The sequence below is a fragment of the Tenebrio molitor genome, chromosome 1 (assembly GCF_963966145.1).
Source record: "Tenebrio molitor chromosome 1, icTenMoli1.1, whole genome shotgun sequence".
Taxonomy (NCBI): Eukaryota; Metazoa; Arthropoda; class Insecta; order Coleoptera; family Tenebrionidae; genus Tenebrio; species Tenebrio molitor.
The window spans coordinates 9,103,806-9,128,679 of NC_091046.1; the positions used below are offsets into that span (position 1 = coordinate 9,103,806).

Sequence of the window (24,874 nt, forward strand, 5' to 3'; positions counted from 1 at the left end):
TTATAAAGTATATTTATCACCCAATCAAATAAAGAAACTCCAAAGTTGTAAAGAAAAAAGAATAGATTGTAATATAAGATTCGATTTAACAGAAAGACCTAATAATACTATTAAATTAAGAGAAAAACAAGTTGATGAAATTAAAAAGTGTAAAAGGGAGAAGAAAAAATATTGTGATATTAAATTTTCTCCAACACAGATAGGCGGATTTTTACCTGCTTTAATTCCTGCGGCATTAGCTGTAGCCAAAGCATTGGGATTAGGCGCAGCTGGTTATGCTGGTACTAAATTAGCACAAAAAGCCTTTGGAGATGGTATAAAAAAGAATAAAAAAAACACAAAAAACCCGAAGACATATGGACAAGGAATAAAATTGATAGGAAAAAGGGGTTAAGTAATATAGAAATATCTGATATTATGAAATATGAGAAAACTTCGGGTTTGCCTCAGGAAGCTACGCGAAATTTTCGAGGTGTTTTTGCAATTGACATGTTACCAAAAAAAATTAGAAAAGATGAATCAGGTATAATTAATTTTCAACCCTCTAATTGTTATGGCTCACACTGGGTATGTTACATAAACAAACCATATTTAAGAAATATTTTATATTTTGACAGTTTTGGAATATCTCCACCAGAAAAAATTAAAAAATATTTATTAAGTAGCGGAAAAAATATTGCATGGAATAGCACGCAGTTACAAATGAATTCTTCTGTTTTATGTGGTCATTACTGTATATATGTGATAATTAATGTCAACAGAGGCAAAGATTTTTATGATATATTATATTCTTTTAAACAGATACCGTGTAGTTTAAATGAGAAAAGATTCGCCTTTGCACACTCGTGATAATACCTACTATTTCAACATTTGAACGTAATTAAAATATATTATCTATATGTTATAAATGGAGAAATATTTACAAAAACGCTTGTATGTATACAGAAAAAGTTACATATATTTTTATAAAATTGGAATTGGATTATCTATTAGTAAATTATTATTTAGTGCATCGGGATTATCTTTGTTAGCCCTACCACCACTAGTTTGTTTATCTCTTGGTGCGGGGGTAATAGAAATCTTAGATAAGAGATTAAAAATATCAGAAAGAATAGAACAATACATATAAGTTAATTTATAAATTTTATAGACAGTTATTGCATTTATATAAGGCTGATAAAATAAATGAAAAAGAAATAAATATACGTGAAGAGGAATTTGTCAGTAATTTTAATTATTTTCCCAGAGAAAAATACCTAGAAAAAGTTCACTTAAACGGTAATTGATGATTTCTTATTGTAATAAATGACTGGCAAGGCCAGCCCAGAGTCGAGGACGATGACAGAACCAAAAGAAATTAAATTATTTGATTTAAAGGTTGATAAGTGCTATGAAATTACTGCTATAAGTAAATCAGATGATGTTGGCCCAACTAATGGGTTATTATTTATTTTAGAGGGAAACTTGAAGTTATATTTATCCGATGTTGACTTATTTTCAGATTCATCAAAAATTAATAAGTTATATGAGTTATATGACGTTATTTCGTATTTTCTTGATAAAAAACAAAGAGTGGTGATACGGTTGTGAAACTTCATCACTCATTTTTGAGTATGTCTGTGGACGTTCGGGCCATCCGTTTCCATAAGACCAATGCGATGGGATGACGTTTTTGACAAGTACCTGCGGCACTTGTGTGGTCGGTACCGGAAGGCGCCACCGGGCATTCCTTGTTGGGTGATCGGTGCAAGTAGAAGCCGAGACAACCCGTGTGCTGCTCCTCCGAGTCTACCCCACGTTCGTTGGAAATCCGACCTTTTTGGAGCCGTGTTGGAGTGTTCCCGGGCCAAGTGTCGTCTTTTCCTTCGTCGGACGGATCGAGACGTGGAGCTCTGGACTCGTCAGGACCGACCACGCTCAAGCGGATCAGCCACGTGGTTGTCGGGAGAAAAAGCCGAACATTTTTTTTGCCGTATCGTTCGCCGTAGGGTACATTTTTTGTGGTCGGAGGTTATCCTCTTGTTTCAGGTTTGACGCCTGCAGCGGAGTCATTTTCATCACCGGGACTCCTCGAGGACAGTGCGCACTGGACCATCGCGGAGCTCTGCCGGGATTCATCGACCCCTGTGAGGTAGGTCCCTGTATGAAGGGGTAACTTCCGACATCTTCTGGTGTGGCGAACGACACCCCCCATTGGTCTTACGAGTGTGCCCCATTCTCTTTGTTTTTCGTGTTTTTGTTTGTTCAAGAACTCTCACGCCTCCACAGGCCACCAACCAGGACGCAGATTAATTTCAATTTCAATTTTATTTTCAATGGTTCAGAGTAGTTTTTTTTGTTTTTTTGTTGTTGTAAATAAAGGCTGAACGTTCTCCAGGGACACATACAAATTTAATTAATCCCACCCCCCGAACCCCGACCTTCTCGGCTTGAGCTAGTCCGCGGTCGAAAGTGGCGTAACAGTGTCTCTGCAAAGAGATAATATGAACTTCAAGTCTAAAGATTATGGAGATTGTTTTTGTAATATTATTATTTTTGAAGATATTTCAATTGTTTAATTTGATATTTACTCTAATAAAAGAAATATATTATTCTTTTCTTATTTCTCACTACTGTAAAAAATTCAGATGATATTAATATTACAAGTTATTTAGAACAATTTGGGTATTTAGAGAGTACTGTAGTTTCAATTTGGTTGTAGGTCGTAAAATTTTATGGTACTTTAAGTTAAAGATCTTGCGGGGCTTATAAATCCTAGTCTACTACTAGCAGGTAATATTTTACGCAGGGTTGTATTGTACATTTGGTATATTTGCATTGTACGGCAAATGGCACGCGCCGCTTCCCAACCTTTTCAAATCCAACCATTGTGTCCGTTAATCGCTCATAATATCCAATAAAATTTTACGACCTACAACCAAATTGAAACTACTATAATGGATCATTATTAACAGAAACGTCTTTGACTAGTGCTTCGCATACCAATGAAGCATTAATAAGGTTTCAAGAATTCTATAATTTACCAACTGATGGAACATTAAATCAAGAAACACTTGCATTTATCAGTAAACCCAGATGTGGCGTTAAAGATAATCCAACAGCTTATAGAGTTCATTATCAAAAATGGAATAAAACAAATCTTAAATGGTATTTTTCGTTAGCTACAAACGAGATGAAAGAATTAGCACAAAAAGCCTTTGATCAATGGGAATCTGTTTCAAATTTAAAGTTTAATTACAATAGTGTTAAACCGGACATACTTATTTCATTTTCTAATACGCTGTTTCAACATATCATAATTCACGGTGTCAAAAAGGAATATGTTCTAGCAGTTTTGACGGAAAAGATAATGTTTTAGCACATGGCTTCTTTCCAAATAATAATGAATGTTTAGGAATTCATTTTGATAAATCAGAAAATTGGTATTTTGGTGAATCAGGCAATACACCTGATGATCAAACTAGTTTTTATACTGTTTTATTACACGAAATCGGACACACTTTAGGTATTGAACATTCTGCAAATAATAATTCAATTATGTACGCTTATTATAAAGGCGATATTGATAAATTAACTCAAGACGATATGTGGGCAATTCAATATTTATATACTACTACTATTTATATACCTACTGTAAGCAAAGTCTGGCAAAGCGTCCCTGAAGTCGGAGTAAAAGATATTATTGGTAATTCGTCTTCGACTCATGAGCCTATGGTCAATTTATGTAATTTTAATAAAGAAATTGACACATTTTTAATTGCAAATCATCATATGTATATTTTTTATAAGAAATATGTTTGGTTAGTCAATTTAAAAGATATGGCTTATGATAAAGAACCGAAATTAATTAAAGATTATTTATATTTTTTACCAGATGATTTTAAAGAAATTTCGCATATTTATCAAAGACCTTCAGGTGATGTTTTAATAGTTGTTAAAAATTTATATTATTTAATTGATTTTCCAAGTTTTAATGTTAAAAGTGGATATAATAGTCAATCTATTGAAAATTTAGGAATACCAAAAGGAAAAAGAATTGATGCGATATTTCGAACTTATTGTGGAAAAACATATATATTTTATGATAAAGTTTTGTATATTGAGTTTGATGAGTGTTTGTTTAGATCAAAGAAAAACGGCCTTATTTCAGAATTATTTGCTGGAATACCTCCAAATATAAGCAGAGCATTCAGATATAGAAATTTATATTTCTTTAAAGATAAAATGTTTTATGAATTTGATGATATTTCGAATACATTAGTTAAATCTGATAAATTTGACTTGACAGTTTTTGGATTTAAATGTGGCCTTATCGATCAAATAATAAAACTAATTAATCGTCTGTGTTTCTTATAATCGCGTTTTTTATCCCATAAAAACGCATGGCAAACTTTGCCAGGCGTTATTTCGTCGATAAATCCCATAAATTCGAGCAAATAGTTTGTAGAATTTTTAAAACTTGGTCATTTTTATACCGTTTGGGCATACACCAAATTTTCCAACTCATATGATTCTTTTAAATAAATTTTATCTATTTTTGGTATAAGTAGTTCTATAATTATCCTAATCCTCTATTATTACTATAACAGAGTAAAATCTTCGTAAAATGTTAATTTTAAAATATACCTTAAAATCGGGGTGTTTTTACGATTTTTTCTGCTTTTCTGTTAACCCTTGAAAATCGGGGTGTTTTCCTTAGAAGTAGGTAGTGTGCATAGGGGCCCTTATACTACTTATGATCACTTTTTTATTCTGAAAATCACAGACAGTCATTGGCAATGAGAAATGTTCACAACAATGACGGACAAATAAGAAAGAAAACGGCATCAATAGCTATTATTTATTGTGGATAAAACCTTGTGGACATTCCTGTCATATTTATCCAAGACAGTTGTTATTAAGATTTCTTAAAAAACTTATAATCGAATTTTAAGAAGTACCTAGTTGTCGGGCAATAAATTAAATTTAGAAATGTTTCTTTATATCAGGGAAAAATTGAATTTAGCTTAAGTGATCATTTTCATCATATTCGAATTTTTGTCAAAAGAAAAATAAGAAGGCAGAAATTACTAATAAGACACGACTTTCTTTTTTGCAAAATTTTCAATAGGTAATCATTTGCAATTCAGGGAAATAGAAGAAATACAAGGAATAGAATAGAAATAGAAAAAATTAGAAGAAGAATTCCGTGAAGAAAACACCGTTGTTTTATGAATTTTAAAACATTCACTGCCATACGCTTGTGACTATATGTATAGTGTTGGTTGCCTATCTAATAGGTGTATTCAGTGATAGTTTATTATAGTCGTTTGATTTATTTGTTTTAATTAAAGGATCGTACGTACAACGTCGTATTTGACTCTAACGCAAACTCCGATGATTACACAATTTCGGCAATCTTTGGGTCCTGAGTAAACTTCACCTCGTGACTAATAGCGGACATTATGAGCTCGTTAAACAATACAGGCTGATTCACATAGCCCGTTCATTAGAAACTTTCTGATTTCCTAAAATCGCATTGATATGAAAATTGGTAACCGACTATAATCGACTGATACAAGTTCAAATGAAATATTTTCAAAATGACAACACTTCTGGAAATATCGGAAATCGACGCCATTTTAATTTTTTTAAATGGAAAGGCCCCATTTTGATTTTAAGTTTGGATTCTACGTTGAATTTTGAATTTAGGACGTCCTTTTGTCAACAGTTATCTGTCATCGTTTTTGACCTATGTCATCTTTTTCGCCCAAAGCGGAGTTGCAGGGTTTCATTAAAAAATTATAACTCCTGAACCATTGAATTATTGGAAATAAATAATAATTGTTTTTTGTTATTGAATTACTAAAGATTTGGCCGATCTTTTGCGCTATTAGTGACATTTTTTTAAATTTTTCATACGCCTACTGCAAATATATAGGTACAAAAGAAATACCACCTGTTGAAGAGTGCCACAAATAATATATAGGTAGTACTTTTACCCCTAATAGAAGTATTGACTAAAATCATAAATCACACCAACAAAGAAACAGTTTACAATCCACTTACAGGTACTGACACTATAGGTAAGAAACCAGTCATTTTTGCCCGTTGGGTGCCACCAAATATTTGGCTGAGGTTATTTAACACCCCACCATAAATTACAGGATGGGGTGCTTGAAGATCTGTTTCTTTTTTGGTGTGATTTATGATTTGAGTCAAAATTTCTGTTAAGGGTAAAAATACTTATACATATGTATGTATACTTAATTAAAGTTAGGTAAGACACCTTTACGCATGTAGAGTAATAGTAATTTAAGTTCCTCTAGTGGAAGGTTTTGAGGGTATTTATGCATATTTTGCATTTATCTGAAACATTTAACTGTAAATTCCTTGAACAGTTTACATTTTAACATACTATAAGTCAGTCAGTGATTAAACATGAGGAAAAGTTCTTATGTTATTTCAATTCAGCCAACTCACTCAAGAGATTTTTGTAGACTGGTAAAAATACTCAATAGCTGTCATGATTGTCATGATAATGAAATTTAATCCAAAAAAAAAAAAAAAACTAAACTTAGAATCTTTCCTGGGCGAATACGCTGGGTGAAATAATAATAAGAACACTAAAAAACTCGCACACTAGGACAAATAGTTAAATGAAGTAGATAAGAATCACCTGTACGTTATTTACTTTATTTAGCACTATTGTCATTGTTATTAATTTAAGGTCAAACGTTTTACAAGAAAACGTTTACTTCTAGAAAATAGAAAATGACAATATTTTAGCAAACATGCAGCAAAACGGAAAAGCGACAGAACCTTACTCCACTATCTGATTCGTGGTGGTTTATATTTAAGGCCCATTTCCAGTGAGAAAGTACCGTAATGTTATGAAACGTTGCCTACCTGATGCGACCCAACAACGCGAAGCTACGTGGACATCCTCCTCCTCCTACCTGGTAGACGTAAGTTAAACCTTAGTTTCTTTAGTCTGAAGTTTCTGCTTGCGGCGTGCGTTCAATGAACTTGCAGTGAAAAATGCCCAATGATAAGTGTCATTAGAAAAATTCATGCAAATGGTGACATAACCGTGAGAAAATGGACTAGTCCAGTGCCCAAAAGTTTTACGATACGAGTAAATAGCTGAACAACTCTAATTTCCGTGATATGTGATATGTTGCCGTTCGCGTTATCTATATGAACGTGTTTTTGTTCCGAAAAGTCTCCAGTTTTACATTAAATTAGCTAAAATGCAAAGAGGTAGTACCGCCGGTAGAAAGAGCATCGTTTGGGCATACGCCTGTTGGTTGTTCGGTGGAATTTTCGGATTACATTTGTTTTATCTTGAAAGAGATGCACATGCATTCCTCACGTGGAGCACCCTGGGCGGCTACGGACTGGGGTGGCTGGCCGACATCACCAAGATCCCGAGGTACGTCAAGGATTGCAACGACGATCCCAAGTTCCTGGAGGAGTTGGGCGAACGGATGAGGAGGAACAAAAAGGTAAACAATCCCAGATTGCCGAAGACCCGGCACTAGATCAAAGTACATATTCTAAAAACAGGTATTTTCCCGTAATTAAAATCCAGTGATTCAAGTCCAGCTTTTTAATTAAAGTACTATCTGTCTCAGTAGGTAGTACCCACATAGGTGACAAGCAAAAATAGCAATTTGCGGGTACCATCTTATCAGCAAGTGCACCTACATATCGCGTTTGATTTCGATATTTTAACACAACTAGCCTTGTAAAAAGTCAAACAAATACGTAGATAAATTCTTTAAAAATAATTGTTAACTAAATGTTAATAAAGTACCACGCATTTATGTGTTGGACCGTTGAAAATGGCATAATGAACGTGGCTGTGTGCTGAACTGTGTTCATTTTTACCGTGGTAGTTGATAAAAGTAATTAACATGCACAGTACATGTCTAGGTCAAATTGTTAAAGTTATTGAAGTTATTGAAACTTTTTTCATTTCAAATACAGAATATTTTGTAATTTTCTTCATTTGTAATTGAAATATTATTTTCATTAAGATTGTGGAGTATTATTTGATGACAGTGAAGAAAAACAAATCCATTGCGATGAAAAAAATTACTAAATGATTGTAGTCGAAGCAGGCCATGCCCATGTTATGAAATTTTTGCCGCTTTCATGTGATGATATGTAGGTATTTTTTTTTAAATTAACGATTGAATCCAAAAATATTGAGTTGTTTTGCACACAATTTAACTTCTGTGTGTACTGACTTATTCATGGAGCGGCAAGCATAAATTTTACATTCAGTTTTTACGTCTACTTGGACTACAATCATTTATAACAATTCTGTAGTAATAAGGAATAACAAAATAAAAACGAAAGTAGTGCAGTCATTTAAAAATTAAAAAATACAGACATCCCAGTTTGATTGTACATCAAAACGAAAATATTTAGTAAATACCGTGCGAACGTGCGATCAACAATTATTTAGATTGAAATTTTGGACGTATGTCCAAATCTTCTTGGGGTTCAGACTTCAGAGGAATGCATGGAAGTAATTTTGGTTGCATATACTTGTTTCAATTTGGAAATTTTTGCCAAAACTCGGCCAAACAGGCAACAGTGCTGCATGTTCAATCTTGGTTATTGAAAACATCATTACGAAAGTAAAATCCAATGATGAATCTTTTATCTTCTGAAGTAAAAACCATTTTTGCGTTAAAATTTGATCAATAGTGACAGTTGTTTGACGTTTATTGGCTGAGTTGGCAAAGATACGAAAAATCTGACACTGTCAAAGTCATAGCCGCCCCTTATTTAAGTAACTGTTGATCGCACGATACAATACATGTTAAGAAAATGCATTTTAGAAAGATTATAATAGTAAGACAGAAAAAACCAAATATTTAAAAAGTTTAAATTTGTCAACATATCGAGGGTTCATTTAAATTTGCCCGTCAAAGTTGACGTTGAGTCGATTATAAACGTACCACGGATTATGGATCACCTGTTTTTACTCTGCAGACCCTGCAGGCTGATGAGCGGTGCGTTCACAAGCGACTCTTCAGCGCTAACTTTGACGGAAAATTTAAATGAACACCCGATATATGATCGCTTCTGGCCTAGAAAAAAACCGTACAGCTTTCAACTGTATTCACCGTTTGGAACCGTTTAATTTAAACCAGCCTACACATACTCAGTCGGATTTAGGTCTATAGCATTAGCTAGCTGTATTGACATATTGTTAGCAATGTTTGTTCATGCCAAAATACATTTTTATTTATTCTTAGATATTGTGCACCTGTCACTAACTAGTACCACTTCTAGTAATATACAGAGTTATTGACGTAAGATGACGAGCCTGACCAGGTAAAAATGCAACCCAAACTACATTTTACAAAGCATACAGCTGGTTTCAAAAAAATCGGGAAATGAAAATTTTCCTAATGTAAATTTGGTTTTGTCGATTTGTCAATTAATTGTCTACTTGACAATACCTATCAAGTGATTTTTAAAAATGTCATTGAATTTTGACGTTAAATCTAACCTATCTCTCGTAAGAAGGTTTCACACTATGGAAAAATTGCAAAAATGTGTCAATTTTATTCTGACAGTTCCCGTTTTTTTTGCAACCAGCTGTACATACTGTTTTGGTATTTAAAAATTAAATAAAGAATCCAAAAAGGTATTCTATTAGTTTGAAATGTAGTATCTCTGTCATTGTATTTTTCGTTCATATGTATTTTATTTAGTATTTGAAAATGTTTTAGAACGATGACAAAACCGACATGATACTACTTACCCATTATACAGGGTGTTTGAAAATTGCTAGTACAAAAAAAACTGTGGCATCTAGAAGCCCTAAGAAATCCAAAAAAACAATTTTTAATTTTTTTAAACAAAAGGGATAAGGTAACCCTATCCCAGCATATTTTACGCCTCAGGCGGGGCAGTATTTTTTAAACCTTGGTAACCAAGCGTGATAATGAAGGACTATACAACAATATGAAAAATAAATATTTTTCTAGTAGACTGTTACAGTTGGTTGCAAAAAAAAAAACGCTTCTTACAAGAGATATAAGTTACAATTATGGTCAAAATTCAATGACAATTTTAAAAATTATTTGATAGGTGTTGTCAAGTAGACAACTGACAAATGGACAAAACCAAATTTACATTAGGAAATTTTTCTTTTCTCGTTTTTTTTTGTACGTTTCTCTATCTTTGTTGAGTGAGAGCTAAATAAATCTTTCCTTCTACAGCACTGGTGAATAATGAACAAATTCAGAATGTTTGAATATCCTGGTACAATTTTAAAGAAACCATCTTTATAGCACGATTTATTATGTGTAGAGATTGTAATTGGTGGTGTTTTGTGGATTAAAAACGTTGTTCAAATCCATTAATTTAAAGACTACGATTTAAACGCAGAATAATAAATTCCACTAGTCTAATAGTCTTCTCAACCTTGATTAATAATATACTAAATATTGATTAAAATAGCTTTTTAAAGGATTTCCACTGATTTTAATTATATAATTATATTTGCATCTACTGGCGCGAGCAAAAAAAACTGGTCGTCAAAATCATGCTTTGACACAATGGCATTGTAAAACGGTCGTAAATATCATAATCTATCATCATGTTGTATGCCATTGATTGTCATTTTCTTCTCATTTGTTTTGACACTTTGTTGACATGGGCAGGCGGGGAAAATTTTTTAATTTATGACAATCTAACCAAGGTTTGAAATGACATTGACGACCAAAATTGTTTGCTCGCGACAGTACAATTCCGGACACGGAATATTGGCCACAACTGACGTTTAACTGACAAATATGTGTAAACTGGCCTTTATTGATGTCACAAGAAAAACTTCAAAGTGATTTTTAATAATTGACATTAATGAATGGTTTACATATTTTTTTAGAAATGTCTAAAAAATGTTGGCCAAGATTCCGTGTCCGGAATAGTACTATGGCGGCCAAAAAATTTTGGCCGTCACATTCTTGACATTCAAGTAAAGTGTAAATAAACCTTTAGGAATGGTAATCCCACTTTCAATTTTTGTCATTTTGACAATCAATTTAAACTGTTTGAAGCTCAGATATTCCAAAAATCCGACATGAATAAACAAAATTAGAGCAATCGTACATAGATAACCTGAGGTAAACGTTCTGTGTAGTAGAAATGACAAAATAATTTTGAGTTTTTAAATTTACCACCTAAAAAATAACGTTCATAATCAACACGGTAATCATGGATGACAATAAAGTACGGATTACAAATTTTTTTTTTTTGAATTGACAGACAATGACTGCCAAAATTTTTTGGCCGTAATAGTATATACATACCTACATACAGACTGATTCACATAACTTTCTAACCCTAACGAAATTTAAATGCAGCCAGTAATACGTTATTCAGTTTCATTTATTATGAAATCTGGACACTCCTGGCATTATTGACACTCATTTGACAGTTCCCTTTTGTATCCTTTTGAAATAATTTTTGTTAATAAAAATGTGCTCCAATGACGAAAGAATCGATATGATATACCTAGATATATGATGAGTCAGTTTCTTAAATTAAAAAAAAAATGTAGATTACTGCCATTTTTAAATTTTTATAATTGAGACTTTTGTGAGGGATGTCCAAACCATACAAAACTTTAATTAAAATAATTCATGTTTTTGGATCAAGTTATGAATGAAAAACGTCTTGCTGGCTGCATTTAAATTTCGTTAGGGTCGGAAAGTTATGTGAATTAGGGCCAGTTTCATAATAAACTTAAAGTCGACTTTATCTTAACGTGACTTTAATGGATTGTTGCAACAATATGTTTCTATGGTAAATGATGAACTTTAATTTTAAAGTAACTTTAGGCTGATTATGAAATTGGGGGTTAGTCTGTATTTTAATTCAAACTACCACTTTAATTCTGATTAAATAATATGCGGACACGAACGAATAACAAATTAAGGAAAAGTTCAGCGTAGCTTAAGTTTATTGCTTTCATAATTTGTTGTACCAGTGAGAACCAGTGAAGAGAAGTAGATATTGTTTACATCAAAAATTAAATAAATTATAAATTGGTTGTGGCTCGGGACACTGTGTGACTATTTACTAAAAATAATTTTAATTCTACACTGCAGCAATGACTTTTTTTATATAATTTTTAGAATGTTGTGTTCTACATTGAATAATGATTGTTACAATTGTGGTACCTACCTATATTAATTGCTATTAAAACTTGTTTTGTGAATGAATATTTAGTCATTAGATATTTAGCTTCATTATACTTATTATTTATTTATTAGGTACGCTGGGATGATTCAGCAAAATTCCTTCTTACAAGGAATTGAATGTTTCATTGATGTTTTTCCATGCATGAACGTAGCAAATATTTCGCTGCCAATTTGAATTAAAGTGTTTTCGTACGGATTTTATAACAGTTTTTGAAAAAGAACAAAACTGACTGTTGAAATTGAAAATTTCTTTTGAGTCTGTGAGAAATTATTTAACGAAAACGATTAATAGTAGGTATATTATGATACAAGTTTATAAGGAAGCCTTTAAAGCACGCGCGACGAGTTTAACGTCGCAAGTGCTTTAAAGGCCCTTATAAACGTGTATCATACGCTATTTTTTATTATACCTGCACTAAAATCTGAAAATTATAACCAAAAAAAAAAGCAAACCTTTTCCGAAGTAGTCTGTGTCATTAATCGTTGATATACAAATGGTCAATTGTTGTTGTTTCGTTGCTATCATTAATTATGTATAAATGTCTATTTATCATTGTTCAAAATGTAGGTGAATTTGTTGTTACCTAAGCGACCTTAAGCTTTAGTGTTTTAAGGGCCCTTTTTCGCACGCATTTTACTGTCAAAAACAGGGATTCTGATTCAGGTATAATAAAAAATCTATTTTTTGGCGCCCGTTATTAAATGCACAGGTTTTTTGCGTTCATAAAATATGTGATTTTTGAATCGGTCCAGAAGCGTTAAAAAAGTACCATAGCGGTTAATTTTTTCACGCATGTGCATTAAAAATAGTATATTATACAAGGTGAAGAAGTTCATGATTATAGCCAGAGCGCCAAGATTAAAACCCGAGGCGTGAAGGCTATAAGGGACTTCTTCACCGTGGTTTATATACTATTTTTTCCACTACTAGATACGTTAAAACCCTTTCGGATAATAATTATTAATAAAATTATTTTGTCCGATGCGACGACCCGAGTTCTCATTTTTCAACGGTTGTTATGAAAAGTCTACGTTAACCAATGAAATCAACGAAAATCTTTCGTTGCTAGGTGACGGCTGTTCATTATTAACCTAGGTTAATAATGAAAATTATTATTAACCTTGGGAGAGAAATTCTACTTCTGGGGTCGGTTCGAGAGTCAATGATAAAGCCTTCTGAGACTAGTAGTGGAAAAAAGTTTTTATGAACCCAAATGAATGAAAAAACCTGTGCATTTAATAACGGATGACAAAAAATTTTTTTGGGCCTCCGTCTAAAAACACTGATTTTTCATTCGTCTAAATCTTCTGGAAACTAGCATTTCCCTGCCTAGGCAAGAAAATCGACACAGGAATTTTTAAGTTGACAGCACAAAATGTCAGTGTCATGTGGCTTTTTTTTTAAGTGTAAAATATTGATGTCGGTCAAATTTGTATCCTTTATCAGCACATTGTGTATAGCAGTAGGGGCCGAGGGGGCTATCAAACGATGGGTTAGGAATAACAGAAACGACGACGACGGTTTTGAATATTTGAGGAATTGGTTGATTTTTTGAATCCTTTATGTTGCCAATGGATGAAAAATAAATTCCCTATCTGGTAATTTTTTAACAAAAATGATTATATTTTTGCTTTAAATAAATTGTTGCCTCGGCTGGCGCCTCTGCCCCACAAACCGTGCTTGCACTTGCAAAATGGCATTTTCTAGCCTTGTGATACAAAATAACTATTGCATGCAATTCGTTAGTAAAGTAGCTTTTTTTACTTGGCGGATTTGCACACTGCTTTACTCACTTGTTACATAAATAACTATTATTTTATGCTAACAATGTTATTTTGTTATTGGTGGATTAGTTAATCCTTTACAAAATATACACAATAATTTCATTATTATCCAGTGGCGGTTGGTTATAGGCGTCAGGGATTGTACCAGTTATTTATTTCAAATACTCAGGATTTTATAAAAACGGAACAGCTCCTGCAGGCGAACCAGTAGCCAATGTCTAGAAACACAAATTAAATAAGTCAGATTTCTACATCTGTAAATGGTTTTGTATTTTGTGATATAAAAAAATATTCATTATTAAATTTTTTGTGAGTATTGAATATTATTTCCTAATCATCTGTATTTTGAATCTTACAATTCAATTTTTTTTACTACCTTTTTCTGTTCATTACCGCTTAGTCATTTAATTAGTGAATATATTTTTATTATTAATGGAAAACTACGAGTAGGTACATTGAAAAAACATGCAAGGACAAATGGCCATTCAAAAGGATATATAGTCTGTTTTTAATCAAATAACCACGACCTGTTGATTTAGGTTTGCGATAATAAAATTTTACTAAATTTAGGGAATTGAATGACATCTATTAGGGCTACGCCTGCCAATGTGTGTCATTTTTAGTATCCTTGAAAGTACGCAAACTCGCATTTAAAATTTAAACGTGTTATTAAAAATGGCTCCTGACAAAGTGAGACATTTATTAAACTCAAAAATTGGTGTTATTAGTTGTTATTAACTTGATGTGCTGCTAATATCTCTACATAACCTCAATTTTTATATTATGAAATCTTTCACCCTAGATCAAAGGTGTACAATGTTGTCAGCTCTATTTTGGGTCTAAATTGCGGTGTTGTGGTTCTTTGATAAAAAAACAGACTATACAGGATGTCTCAAAATTCGCGAATTCCAAATTCAAAGCGTTGTAGGGGATCACTTCAATATGGAAATAAAAAAAAATCGGGACTCCCCCCACAAAGATACCTACATTGGTCTGAAGGTGCACACTTTGAAGTGCGTTTTCTTCAAATACAGGCTGAAAAGTTCAGTGTTTATTGTTATTTATGGTGTAGATGATTGTGGAAAATAATAACGTAAAACAATTTTTTGAAGAATAGCTTTACTTTGGAGTAAAAAATTCTTAAATGTTTGTAATTTTTCTTAATATGTATCTCGGAAATTGAACGAACAATATTTATTTTTTACTGGCGAGTTGTCACTGTGTTTGATAATAGTGGCATTAACAGTTAACCTTTCGTGACCATGATGAAACATTAAATTCGGTGAATCAGGAAATTTCAAACAACTCACTAAATTTGCGGCGACTTTAACTTTAAATACAAATTTGAATGAGTTTATTGATCTGTCAAAATCAGTGGTTTTTCCAGACTCTTGAAAACTATTCAAATGCTAAACTTATTATGGACAAAATTTATGACAAAATTAAACTAAACTAAACTGTTCGTGCTTGCAAAAAAATGAGAAATTGACAATACCTATCATCTATTTTAATTTTGACGTTAATTCTAAACTATCTCGTAAGAAAAAATGAAAAAATTGTAAAAATGTGTCAATTTTATTCTGATAGTTCCCCTTTTTTTTCATAACTAACTGTACCCGTCACGAGCCGCTATTGGAAGAACCTATCTATGTTAGAAAGACTGGAAACCATGCACTGAAAAATGTCCCAAGGATGCATGTAATATGCAAATATGCTGAAAAAACACCTAAATTTGCAGTACAAATACAGGGTTGTTCACATAAGATGACGAACCTGACTAGGTAAAAATGTAACCCAAAATAAAATTTATAAAGCTACGAGTATCTCGATCCCTATTACATTATCATAATACACATAAAACATAGGTAAAGAGCGATCAAATTAATTTGTAATCGAGTTATCCATGAATCCGAAACCGTATGTCGTTACTTGAACTCCATGCTACAATAATCACAGCGCGAAACACAGGTTAGATCTCGACATATCAATCGCAAAGACATACGGATTCAAATCCATGGATGATTCGATTACAAATTAATTTGATCGCTCGATATAATATGTAGCTTTTAACGAGTAAAAATGAATACATTTAAAGCGGCGATGTCAAATTGCAGCGAGGATCGAAGGTTTTAAAATCCTAAGTACTAAATTGCAGCGCGCGGTTAGTTTGGGTTTTAATAACCTGATGTAAACTGCAGCGCTTATAATCCTAATAAGGGGTCGGCTTATCATTTAGAAATTTTCAGGTAGCACTGCACTTCTCGGTTCATTACGCAGATGTATCAAAGGTGTACATGATGCTCTTAAATCGATTCAAATTAAAACTAATCGAAATCAGGATTTTCTTCAGGTGAATGACAAAGAAAAACATTATAATTTTTTCTTGCCACACAAATTTGAAATTTTTGTCAACATCGTCAAAAATTTACGCGGACGATACGTTTTCACACTACAAAATTTTTTAAACAATTATTTACTGTTCACGGATATAAAAATGTACATTATGTGCCTCCTTCGTTGGGATTTTTTAAACCCTTTTTCGATTCTGTTATAATGCATTTCCTAACCTTATACCAATATACTATTAAAATCGTTCTACTGAAAAATTAGGGTTTTTGAGATGTGTCACTTTTCTTGTGCACCAACGATATTTCTGTATTTCAATTTACGTATAAATAAATATAATTTACCTTCCAATGATTTCGAAGAAAATTTTGTTTCCCCTTACTATTCTCCTTTTTGAAAATTGCAGACTTTGCAGATGGTTAATTAGTTACCTCCTTAGAAGTCCGAGGTAAGGGATAGTTATTATTTATAATCGCCTACCTGCCCACTCCCTGGGGGGTAAAATGACAAGGGCTGCTATTTACTTATTTGGAAATCAGTACCTGGTTCCCCTAAAAGATTAAGACTTGACCGCCGCTGCAATTTGATACTGCCCATTTAAAGAAATGACCAACATGCTACATGTCAGATCTAAACTCCATTCGAGGTACGGAAATAGCTTGTCCGTGTTTTTTACTCACGATTACGAGGAAATGCAATTTTAACAACTTGTCAAATTCTTTACGTAACAAATGCTCTAGCTGACAGGTCTCACAAAACAACTTGATTTTATTCGCTTTTTCATTAAAATGTCTCAATTATTATTTATTAAACATTTTTATTTCTTCAAAACTATTCAAAAAACAAATAATATTTTTATACAGCAATGTTTAGAAAAATAGTAACTTTAAAAATAAGTAATGAAAAACATGTCACAATTTAAAATAAGAAAGTTAAATATCACCCCACTTAAACTGCTTCTTTAAAAAATAAATATTATATGGCAGTTCATAGTCCCTTAAACGCCTTTTCATTTGATGTATCGCTTATTGAAATCGGACAAGAAATAAAGTTGCTAGAGCATTTTAAAAAACAATTGGATCACCCTGTATATTTGACAATATCGTCTATAGTTAATTGTATTTGTATTTACCATCTCTTAAAATATGTTTGTGACATAAGAATGACCTTTCGACATCCGAAGATGTTGTAGGTGCATACTTTTTCTTATAAATCAGTATAAATAGAAAGTTCACAAATACTTATGTTTTAAAGTGGTTTTTTATAACACTGTGCAATCGAAAAAAAAATTAGTAAGCCATGGTTCAATTGACAGCCGCAGTTTTACCGTTTCAGAGAAACATATTCACTAACCTCTATCTATGAGATAAATTTGACTGTCAAATTCAGCAGCAATCCCAACTGAACCATGATAGTCATGGCTTACGATCTATTATTTTTTTTGTCACTCTGTAGGTAGTACATCGCGGCCAAAATACTTTGGTCGTCAATGTGACATACTTAAATGACATTCAATTGTAAAGCAAGCTTTAGGATGTTTAACCTTATTTTTTACTGTTGTCAAAATTATTTTAATCCATCAGTGTCATACGGATGGGGTAAATCCCAGCTGCGGAGGCAGGGTTCAAAAGCAAAAGATCAACATGGTCGCGGTTTAGACAACCTTCAGAAGCAAGTAAGACGATTCTATATTTATCAAAAACTGAATATGCCATATTTTTGACAAGAATAATTTGAAATTTTCATGTATATTGACATTAATACTTGATTTACATTTGAAGTGTCAAAAAGTGACGACCAAAGTATTTTGGCCGCAATAGTACTATTGCGGGCAAAAAAAGTGGGACATCGACGTCATTGTCTTGACTTTTAATGTGAAATAACACTTACCTGATTCTAACCCTACTTTGAATTGATTGACGTTGTCATTAAGTATTGTAGATTGTAGGGAATGATTGTAAGTAAGCACGTAGTGAATTATTTAATGCAAAGTTCCAATTAAAATCTACCTTTATCAAAAGAAGACGGCATTTGGAAAAGGAAAATATGAGTATAATAGATATTTATGCATTAAGGGAGATATGAACATGAATATCTCCCGTGGTGCATACAATATTTTATTTTTTAGTCTCTGTACTTAAAAGTTAAAATTTTATTAAAAATATTTAGCAGGGAAGATTGCGTGAATATGTGGTTGCTATAGTTTCGTTCTCATGAGTCTGTTGCCAACAATGTGGAGGGCGAAAAAATTTGACAAACCCCAAGGGAGATATGAGTTGTTTTTCACAATGTGTATCTATGACGAAAAGAAACAATATCGTGTTACTAAAAAATAAAATAAATTTGTAAACTGTCAGCTGGAATAGTGTCAAAAAAATGATAATAAAGCTTGAACTACATCGAATTTTTCAAAACTGACAGAAATTTGATGTCCCACTTTTTTTGCCCGCAATAGTACGGTGTGATCAAGAATGACTGAGTCTGTTGGTAACAATGAAATTTGGCAAATTTGAAATTTACCATCAAAGATTAATTTTTGTAATAGCATAAACATAACCGGCATAACCAAAAATGTTTTTAATGTCGTCTCAAGTTAAAAAATTCAGTCACCGCAAATTACGAGACAAAAAACACCAGCACTTTTCAACTGTTTCATTGCCAACAGACTCAGTTATTGTTGATCACCCCGTACTATGTACACTTCTGTTCAGTGAAAAAGCATACACTTACATTTTGCTTGTGTAAATCAGATTACCTGATATCACTGTCGATGTCAGTGGCAGGTAATTGAAATAATTCGATTTCAGTCAGTAAAAGTGTACTTCATGCCCCCTCTCATGTTACTGTTATCAACATTATAGGTATTATTCTTTATTTTCAAGGTTTATTGTTGGTTCTTTTAAGTCTGGTATCATCAAAATTCGTTTGTAAATTCTTACCTGATAACTTAATATGGGTAAACATGGAAACAAACATCAAGTAAATTTACACAACCAAAAAATCGCAAAAATCTCTCTCAAAACTTGTACGCTTTTTCTGTGAACAGAAGTGTTCTATTGGGGACAAATTACTTTGGTCGTCAAAGTCAGTTGACTGACATAAAGTTGTAAAGCAAGCATTAGGACGGTTAACCTTATTTTTTACTACTGTCAACCACTGTCACTGTCAAACTCATCATTGCAAAATGTTAAATACCGAAAAATGGACAACTGAAGGAGATATTCCTAGGAGGAAAAATTGAAAAGGTTTCCATAAGGCAATCTGGCCCATGGACAATCCCCCAGAAACAAGGGAGATGATTCTAAATTTTTGAATGGTGGAAGGTGCCATATTTTTGACAAGAGAAAAGTCAATAATTTGAAATTGTCATCACTATTGACTTGACGTTAATGCTTGGTTTACATTAATTTGTTTTGAAGTGACAGAAGAATGACGACCAAAGTATTTTGTCCCCAATAGTATTATACGATCAATAAAAAACAGGGATAAAAGGCGGTTGTGGAAAACAAAACAAAATGTGTGTCTTAGTTTCAATACTAACAGCGATAGCGAAGAGAAGTTTTGTCCAAATTCCAATAAAAAAGATTGTGCATGGTCAATCCCGTCATCGTTTTCTTCGTTCTCGTTTCGAAAATATGATCTTGTCATAAATGTTTTGCATTCTCGAGTCTCGAGTGAAAATCATGTTTTAAAAAAATTTACGTAAATCTCAAAATTGACAGTTTATTAAGTTACGCCACACGTTTTCAGTAATTTTGTTTTCCATAGCCGTCCCCTATCTCCTTTCTTGTTGATCATATTATTATTATTAAAATAAAATTTATTAATAATAATAATAATAATAATAATAATATTTATTATTGAATAAGTCAACTAACAGACTACTGTCCAAATAAAAGTTGACTAAAACAAGAAAAACATGAACAGAATTCAGTAACAGTCAGCTACAGTAGGTACACAAGGTGATCAACAAGAAAACAAATCAAGAGTGCTATCTCATCTTTGTTTTTCGAAACGTCTTTCTTAGCTTGATCGTACACATGTATACTTGCTATACACAGTCGTTTTATTGGTTGCCTACTCTCGTGTCAAAAATAAATTACTCCCTAGGATTTAGGGATATTCGTTATTAGGTTGCCATAAATTTGGTTAGATTGGAGGCTATGTGGTTTCTGGTGACAAACAAAAGATATCCCAAAAATGTAAGACAGTAAATTCATTGTAACAGTTGTAAATGACTAATTTCTCGCTAAGTGATAGATGATTTTTCGTTTCACAATCAATTATGGTTACTGGCGGCATATTTATTTGGATTTAATCTCTCAATTCAAAGTAACCAACCTTAGGCATTCAAAATAACTTTTGAAAATTCTAGTTACACACAACATGAAAAACGTTATTTCCCTAAAAGTTCGAATTCTAGGGAGTAATTTATTTTTGACACTAGAGTAAGTACAGTCGTTCACCAAAATAAAATAGGACAAAGTGTTACCTTAGACAGTTTCACAATTCAAAGATTTGTGTAGTGTAACTGGGACGCATGTGTCACAGATTACAACTTGATTTAACTTGACGATTGATCTACAAAAAGTTAGGTTGCGTTTTTAGCACTGTATTTTTATTTATGTTTAATTCGGCAGCAATTCCACGTACTGATAGTTCGGCATTATAATTAGATCAGATTTTTTTTTAATTTTTGACACTTGTTTCCTAAGAGATGGATTTTGCAAAAATATCGAATTACAGAATCGAAATTTACTTTGTCCTTTGTCCCATTTTAAGTTGGTCAACGACTGTACCTCTCGAAAAAACTATTATTAATTAATTAATTAATTGTTAATAATTAATGCTTTAATTTCAATGGTAAAACCCATTTTACCACTTATTCTGGGATAATTGTTGCTTAAAATTACAGGAAACATCCGTAAACTGTGCCGAAATCGATTTTTTTTTTCAAAGTTAACGACAACACCGTTGCTTTAAAATTGACGTTTGTTTGACAGTTCACTGCAAAATTTGCTTACCAATGACGTCACATTTAGAATAATTTTAAAATTCTTTAGTATTAAATTCACTAAATAAAATACAGGTAAAAGTTTCTTAAACTGCGATATTAAGGAGTGATAACATTAACTCAACAAATTCATTACATTAATCATTAATTTTAATTATAATTTGTCACTGTAATTTTCGTTGAATTAACAATTGAGACAATTTTAATTTAAGTTTGAATAAATGAATATTTGTACATGTCCTTTTGCTTGACGTAATGAAATCATTGAAAACATCATAATATCTTACAAACACTTTATAGCAATTAATATAACGAGAAGATTATGGGATTTATAATATGCGAGGACGATGCACAACGTCCAAGCGTTGTTTAAATCCCATAATATTCGAGTTATACCGGGTGATCAAGAAGGACTGTTTAAGTTGGCAGTACAATTAAGAAAATTTTTTAATTCGGTTATTTATAACACTGCAACCGGATTATGTTTTGTTGGTTTATTTGACAAATATCTGATGTAGGTATAGCATTAACAACGACAAGCCATCAACAACCGAAAGTTACTCCTGTTATACGATTTAAAATACAATTCAGTGTTACCAACTTAAACAGTCCTATTTGATCACCCCGTATTTCAAGCTTTATGGTATCATTGTATCTAACGTATTATGAGTGCGTAACTAATGTATTATTATGACTAACTAACCTATTATAAGTAACTCAGGAAGCTGAGTTATTCCAATATTATGGACTTCATAATTATCAATAAATGTGTAACATAAAGTGATCATAATCGTTAATGATACGATAAAATTATTTGTAGAGCAACATTTTTACCAATCTAATTGTAAATTATTAGAAAGGTTAAGAGGTAAATTTAAGTTTATACTTGGCTCCTTTTCCATCCGGTTTTGGACAAATTGATGTATGATAAACTATAATTATAAATAGAAAAAAATATTGTTATAATTTAAAATTAACATAGACAACAAAAAATTGTTTAGTGAAACAAGAATGAGACTTATTTTGCAAGAAATTAGTTTAAAATATTTTTTCTCCACAACTGAGTGATGAAAGGTGACGGTTAGTGTAGGAAATAATTATCGATTGCATTTTTTCTAGCCTCCATTTTCAACGAGTAGATTCATTTCAGCCGTAATGGTCGGTTACCTGTGGGGCCAACTGGTGATTATGGCGATCCCAGAAGAAGAAGTTGGCGGTTTCAACTGGAAAATCTTCCATTGGGCAATCCCGTTCGCTGTCGCTCTCGGTACCATAAACACTTTTTTGTGATTCAATTCCTTCTGAACAACTTTTTAGGTGTTTGGGTCGTCGGCAACATCGGCCGAGAAAGAGGAACACCTTGGCTAACAATTGCCGTTTCATATTTAAGTTACATGACGCGGTGGTACTTCCCCGACGAAAATGTGTGGTTGACAGCGACCGTGTTTTGTGCAGAACTGGTTTTCGACACATTTTCCAAAAAGTGGAGGAGAACGCCTCGAAAAAGGAAGAGTTTTATGCGGAGATTCTCCACCTTAGTCTTTTGTGCTGTGTTATATGCGGCCCTTTGGTCGTCGTACTTTTACTTTAATGGAAAAATCACAGACTCTAATGGTGACGAGATACCAGTTCACGAAGCTTTACATCACTTCTTCACTTCGCCTTGGTGGACCGATCTCAAGCAGTCGTTATACGACACCTACCAGTACGCCCAACACCACGGATGGTAAGATGGGAGGGTCGTTCAGCAAGGGTTTAATTCTTTTCCAACAGGTATGAAATCTGGAGGCAGATAATAGAGCTGTCGGATCCGCAAGGTGAACAAAATGCGTATAAAGTGTTAGGTGTAGGTCCTTCGTCGAGTCAATCTGAGATTACCTCCAAATGGAGGGCCCTAAGCAGGGAGTGGCATCCAGATAAGGTGAAAGATCCAGAACAGCGCAAAGCTGCACAAGATAAGTTTATGGAGATTCAGCAAGCTTATGAGATTTTATCGAATATCAAGAGCAAGAGGAAAAGGAAAAATAAGAAGTCTGTTGGCAACGACTGAGCAGTGCAAGTTATCAACTATTGTTAACTCGCAGTAATGTTAATGTTTATTGATCCCAAATTTTATTAGATTAAAGATAATTTTAACTGATCCAGTTTTGTCGTGTTCCATTTATAATCTACAAAGCATTTATGACGTTAAAATGATCAAAAGAAATATTCAAAATTGAAATTGTTCTCGATCTAGTCGTAGATAGTGCAGAATTTGCACGGAAAAATAAAAAAAAGGTCATCTTTACCTAATGTGAAAGTAATAGGTACATAAAGTAATCTAAAACTTTTAAATTAAAAAATTGACATTGACAACTTGACATATAGGGTGTCAATTAGCTACAGGATGTTACGTACTCATAGAAAAACATTTTTATTAAGATCGAACTCAATCTAAGAAGTTTAAAAATGGGCAAAGTAAGACAATATTTAGATTGCGCAGTAGAGTACAAGGTACTGTAGAGCAATAAGAAAGGAACAATGATGTCATCAACTCTTGAGCGCGGAATGGTGCCAGTGGCGTAACAACGGGATACATATGTATATTTCTGTTGGAAATTAAAAATAATTCAAGGTTGAAATGGTAAACTTTCAAGAGTAACTTTATGTTGTAATTATTATTACCTTATTATACAGGTTATTATAAATGTTTCTAACATCGTATAGGGCATCCCAAATAAATTTGCCGATTTGGCGTAAACCTTTTACAGTGGTGACTAGCAGTGACAGCTCTTCAGTGCTTCCAAACCAATTTTCAACTGTCATATTTGCAGTCTTGAACCTCATTCAATATATTACACACAAACATGTACATTATTATCGGTACTTGGGCCCACTTTCTTTTGTTAGACACTTATTGCGGTACCACTCCGAAGAATAGAAATCCTTACGGACTAAGATTTATAGTCGAAACGTTTTACTACAAATCGGCATATTTATTTGGAATTCTTATAGGTGGCTGTGCGCTAGATGTTAGAAGCATTTATAATAACCCCGTATAATATGATAAATTCTCAAATAATTAAAACGATTTAAAACACATTAGTTCAACGCTAAACAGATTTTTAAAAGCCAAACACGTTTTTACAGCACCACCATGCGAAACTAATCCTTAATGACCTGTTCGGTACCAAAACACGTTTCTGCGCATGTGACGTCATTATACCATTCTTATTTTAACATTGCTATATTGTATTAATTTGAAATTTCACGAATGACTAATAAATCCGATAAAAAATTATTTTCAACCCAGTTGTATTGTGGACATAAAGTGATGGTATTTGCGTTATGATATGAATGACCAGCTATGTTGAACCCATTTTTTAAAAAAATACTACAAAAAGTCATATGGAACGTAAATTCCAGGAAGTCCTATTCAACAAAACCTTATTTCCACCCAAAAATTAGTTGCATTTCTTTAATATTTCTGTAACAGTATTTCATGTATACTGAAAGAGTTTTCGGAAGCACCATTTTT

At 32.7% G+C, this 24,874-nt stretch overlaps 1 protein-coding gene across 1 annotated transcript; it reads left to right on the forward strand.

Annotated features, from left to right (window-relative positions):
- Window positions 1-6,786: 6,786 nt before the first annotated feature.
- On the forward strand, window positions 6,787-23,497 carry wus (TM2 and DnaJ domain-containing protein wurst). The gene is made up of 4 exons (XM_069036439.1): window positions 6,787-7,487; window positions 22,477-22,624; window positions 22,675-23,083; window positions 23,131-23,497. The coding sequence occupies exons 1-4, from the start codon at window positions 7,233-7,235 to the stop codon at window positions 23,405-23,407; spliced, it is 1,089 nt and encodes a 362-aa protein (XP_068892540.1). The 5' UTR covers window positions 6,787-7,232; the 3' UTR covers window positions 23,408-23,497.
- The last annotated feature ends 1,377 nt before the right edge of the window (window positions 23,498-24,874 follow it).